At 34.5% G+C, this 4,884-nt stretch overlaps 1 protein-coding gene across 1 annotated transcript in view; it reads left to right on the top strand.

The window, feature by feature from the left end:
- The window catches only part of POT1 (protection of telomeres 1), a 27,289-nt gene extending 25,156 nt beyond the window's left edge, over window positions 1-2,133 (top strand). Inside the window, exons 11-12 of the mRNA XM_010166329.2 lie at window positions 1,021-1,126; window positions 2,021-2,133. Coding sequence (XP_010164631.2) covers window positions 1,021-1,126; window positions 2,021-2,133 — 219 coding nt within the window. The remainder of the gene's footprint in view (window positions 1-1,020; window positions 1,127-2,020) is intronic.
- Window positions 2,134-4,884: the final 2,751 nt, after the last annotated feature.

Genomic DNA, 4,884 nt, shown 5'->3' with positions numbered 1-4,884 from the left:
GTATCTTCCAAGCCTAAACTCAGGTCCTTCAGCACCACCTGAGAAGGAACTGGGCTACTTTGAAGTGCAACTCTACACGAGCTGCCAGTTGCACTTCTGTAGGAACGCTCTCAGTTCTTTTCTTTCCTCCCATCTTTATAGGAAAAGTCACTGAAGGAATAAATCGAAAAGCTTTATAGTCAGAAGAACTGTAATAGAGAGAGGGAAAAGTAGTTATCTTTTAAGTGCCAATTTTGCTGATGGATTATCTGTTAATTTCTCATCACTTCCATTAAACTTGTCATATAAAAGTTATACAAAAGCAGATTATTCTGTATTTGTGTCCTTTAACAAAAAGGAGCAATTGCCGTCAAAAAACTTAGCTCACATTGAGAAGGTAAAAGATTGTGAGCCTTTAGAGATACAAAATCAGGAAACAAATTTGGAAAGAATAAAATGGGAGTTTTCTCAGTCATGCTTACTCTATATGGTTTAAAAATACACGTGAAAGGTTTGTTTAACATTTCATTATTTTCTTCTCCATTCAGAAACTTATCCCACAGTATAAGGCTTTCTCCATAGTTTCTAAAATTATCAAAAAATGAAACTCATACTAAGGAAGTTCCACTTGTAGGAACTGCAGTGCAGTTTTCAAGTTACTTTGTTCCTCTCAAAATGTTCTGCTCTCTGCAGTGAGGGACTGCTGAGGAGGACTGACCATTCTCTCTGGCTGTAACGTTGTCTGGTTATGGAGGTTTATAAGGAATATCTGACATTTATATATACAGACCAATGTGTGTGCTTTCTGGGTGACTGGAGTCCTTGAACACTCTGGGGTACTGAAATACAGACTATTAATTTTTTCAGAAAGTTTGGGTTTTTTTCTGTATCTGAACAGTTTTAGAAATAATGTTGTTCTGTTGTGTTACCTATATGGATATTTTTAAGTTCCTTGAATTATAAAAGAACATGCAGTCAGAGTTCTGGCTAATGATTTCTTACATCTCTTCCAGCATCTCATACTTCTCTGTTCTCTTCCAGGAAAAGTTTTTCCAAATTCCTGCCTCTGAAATCTTAACTAATAATTTTCTTCAGCAAAAGATGCAGATGACCATGAACACACTCTGTCCTCCAGGAAGAAAATTAGGTCAGCTTGCCATTATTTTAAAAGGGTAATGGGAAGGGAAAGGGTCTTTCAATCTGCTATTGCATATGCACAGTCTTAGAGTTCAGCTTATGAAGGGGAAAAACTCAGAACAGAGAAATGCAGGAGCCTGTAAGGAGAGTTCTAGATAGTTTGTTTTGATACATTTCTTTAACAGTAGGACTTCCTTTTGAGAATGAAAAGTAATGGTTCAGTAGATTCTTAGGTAGCATGCAGTGATGTGTGACTACAGCCATGTCTATGCAGGCACTACCATGTTATCTGTATTCATATGAAGTTAACCAGAACAGCCTTGTACTGAATGCCACAGCACATTAGGGAAAAATTGAAAGGGAATTCAGTATATAGCATGTGTTTTGGGTGAGGTTCTACTTTTGAATGCACATGCTGATTTAGAGGATCCCTTACTACAGGAAATATCCATGAAAATTGAGCAAAAACTTAATCCAAATCCAGTCACATAGGTTTTTGTGCAGTATTTTTCTTGTGGCAAAAAGTAGCTCTTCCTAAACTACACACATCCAAGGTAGCTATATGTTTCTACCAGAGTTCCAGAAGTTGTTTCATTGAGATACATGGAGATGAGTTTTTATTATTGGAAAGTCTTTATATGTGCTATACTGTGGTACAGATACTGGTTTTGGGGGAAGCTGGGGTAGGGAGAGTGAGGCTTGGAAGATGGTCACTGAACACCATTTCAGGTGGTGCGGGAAATTTTAAGATACAAATAGGAATTTTAGAATTAGTAATTCATGTTTCTTCCTGTTAACTGTTTTATACTTTTAGATATCCTAGTTAAGATCCTACTCAAGTTATACTTCTCTGCTATAAAAGTTAGAAATTAATATTAAACAATAATTTGGGTTTTGTTTGTAGATGACTTGCCATGGTTGGAATGCTTCATCAAGTCCTATAATGTCAGAGATGAGATGAAACATCAAGTTTGTTACCAAATTTTTGACACTACAATTGCTGAAGATGTTGTATAGTGATGTGTTGCTAATAGGAAGTAATCCAGTAAAAATCCAATTTTGAGAGTTTTTGGGATAAAAGACTATTAAAAAAAAAAGAAAGGGCAACTGAAAAACTTTGTTCCTTTCTTAGGAATTCAGCCTGAATGTATGAAGTATTAGTTTGTATATTGATGTGAATATGAATTAAGCTTTTATGTATTTACTATGTATTTACTACTTTCCTGGCACATAGCCTTGTGATCTGAGTGGAAATAGAGGTGCTAAGCTCACTGGAGGCTGCTTGCCTCAGACAGATGGAACCAATCTAGTTATCCATCTGTCCTTCAAAAAGGCAATGATGGGGTTACTCTAAACTGGTGAGTTTTACTTAGAAATATAGTCAGAATGATGCTGCTTTGTTCATTTCTATTAAAATAAACTATGTTAGCAGAGGTGGGGAAAAGGAGCTTTTAGGTAAACATTATCTCAGACTCCATTGTGCAAGTGTCTGTTCCTGTTCTCAAAAAGCCAGTTTGACAGAGAGGTTGTCTGATTTTAAAGATGTCTTCGATTTTGCACTGATACATCCATTTAGACAGAACTTTTCCTGTTAATCATACTGAGGTAACTGCTGTGTGTACCAGTTACTGTAGATTTTGATGGAGTTCAGAATGTGACCATGTAATGATTATCATTAAAGTCTAAGCCATGAAAGTAGGGTAGTGTAAAATGGTAAGATGAATATTGGCTTTCAATAGATCATAATGATTTTTAAGGTGGCCCTACTGGATAGTAACCTTGTTAGCATGCTTATTAACTGCATCTGTGTTTTCAAAGGCTGTCACCTATCTGGCTTAAATTTTAGGTTAGACTGCCCAGATCTGCCTTTTCTGCCTTATATAATCAGATTGTATGACTAAATGTAGAGATACAGAACTGATCTAGTGATATCATGGCTTGAAAGTACTGCTGGACTAGAAAAATTATGCAGTCATTTTACTTTGCATTCAGAAGTCCATAGGACAAATTCAGGACATGTTTCTCCAAGGATAAGTAATGTAGAAATCCCTGTCAAATCAAATGCTTTTCATCAGAGCAAATTTACTTAAATATTTACAACAGCTATTTTTTTAAGGAATTAAGAAGCAAGATGGAATATTTGTAAGTAGGTTATTATTTTGTCTAGGTGGCTTTTTATTTTCCCGTTTTTCAGGGCTGTTTAGTAGATTATGCAATTTGTCATTTAAAATTTCATCTAAATCTCTTCTGTTAATTTTCTGGTACTCTAAAAAATTATACTGGGTTTATATGTCATAAACCAGGAAATTACATTCTTTATTGATTGGTGTATGAGGAGAACCAGTATTAAAAGTGGTTTGTGGATATTTCCTTTAAAAGTACGAAGACAACCCAACTTTGGAATTGAACAAACAGTTTACCAAAGAGCAGTATTGGCTTATGAAAGCTTGCCTGAATCTGTGAATAAATGCATAAACAAAAAATAGTTATAACAAGTTATTAAATCAATATTACAAAACTTTAGACACTGTATCCAAACTATTTCAGAAGTTAAGGGTTAAATTTAAAGGCAATCTTTTTGCTTTTCTTGTATATAGTGTATGAAAACATTGGAAGGAAATGTTTTTAGTTCTATATTTTTGTTAACAACTGTAACAGATATTGATATTGTACATTTTTTCTAAATAAGTCTTTGTACAGTAATAAATAAGAATGTTTTGAACTTGGTGTAAACTAAATGATTTTTCACCACATCTGCATGACATCCCTGCCAGAAAACTCTGCATATGCATCACTTGATTTTTTTTTACTGTTGAATATTGTATTAAAATGTTTAATAAAGATTTTTCTAATATTGTTTTTCTTGTATTTGATGTTTAGTTCTGTGTTCATAAGACTGTAAAAACTGTCGTCAGTAGCCTTCATTCAACAAAATGCTCCAAATGAATATGTGTATTTTGTTGAATTGAAAAGGTTTCATTCTCTTGCTAAATATAATTCATATAAATAATTTTAATTGGTAATTTAAAATTATGTATTTGACAATACTAAAGATCACTGTATAGAAAGGAATTAGTGCACAGACAGTTGAAAATGTATGTCTTATTGGTAGCCTTTATATGGAGCAATGACAGTCACTGAGATGGGACTTTTAATTACTGTCAATGCTGAGGCCTGGGAATAGGTTACTGATGGATGGAAGTCTTGAGATTGTCCTCAACTTAAAGCACTGACAGACTTCAGTTTCTGAAAGCTGAGCATCTCGGGCAGCATTGACCTATAGCTGTTACCAGCAATCTCCTTAGTAGAAACAAGTCTCATTTCCCTTAGTTTCTTAACCAGGTATGTGATTTAAATTTGTAAAACATTAATAAAAGGTCAAATATCTATTTTAACAGTTTTTAAAAATTACTGAAATAGATCATATGTATTTAAAGACACTTAAAAGTTGAACCAATAGTAGATCAGGTTAACACTGGTACACTTGGATCCAGTGAAAACTCTAGGCATGTCTACCTGATGTCTCAGGTTCTTCCTCCATTCAGTCAGTTGAATTTAAGTCCTCGGATGCCTCACACTCTTGAGACTTCAGTTGGAAAGACAGAATGTAAATAAATAACATAAATTGCAGAAATAAGGGCACATTCCTGGTAGGTGACCTGCTGTTCAGTGGTGATTGAACTTTCTCATCAGCTTTTGCTGTTGTGGGATCCAGAGATTTACAGACAAGACTTTGAAATGCTTTGCTTAATACTAATCCTTTGGCTA

Source organism: Antrostomus carolinensis, unplaced genomic scaffold (genome assembly GCF_000700745.2).
Source record: "Antrostomus carolinensis isolate BGI_N321 unplaced genomic scaffold, ASM70074v2 scaffold12224, whole genome shotgun sequence".
Taxonomy (NCBI): Eukaryota; Metazoa; Chordata; class Aves; order Caprimulgiformes; family Caprimulgidae; genus Antrostomus; species Antrostomus carolinensis.
The sequence above is the reverse complement of the archived record's forward strand: the minus strand, read 5'-3'. Positions and strand labels throughout refer to the sequence as shown.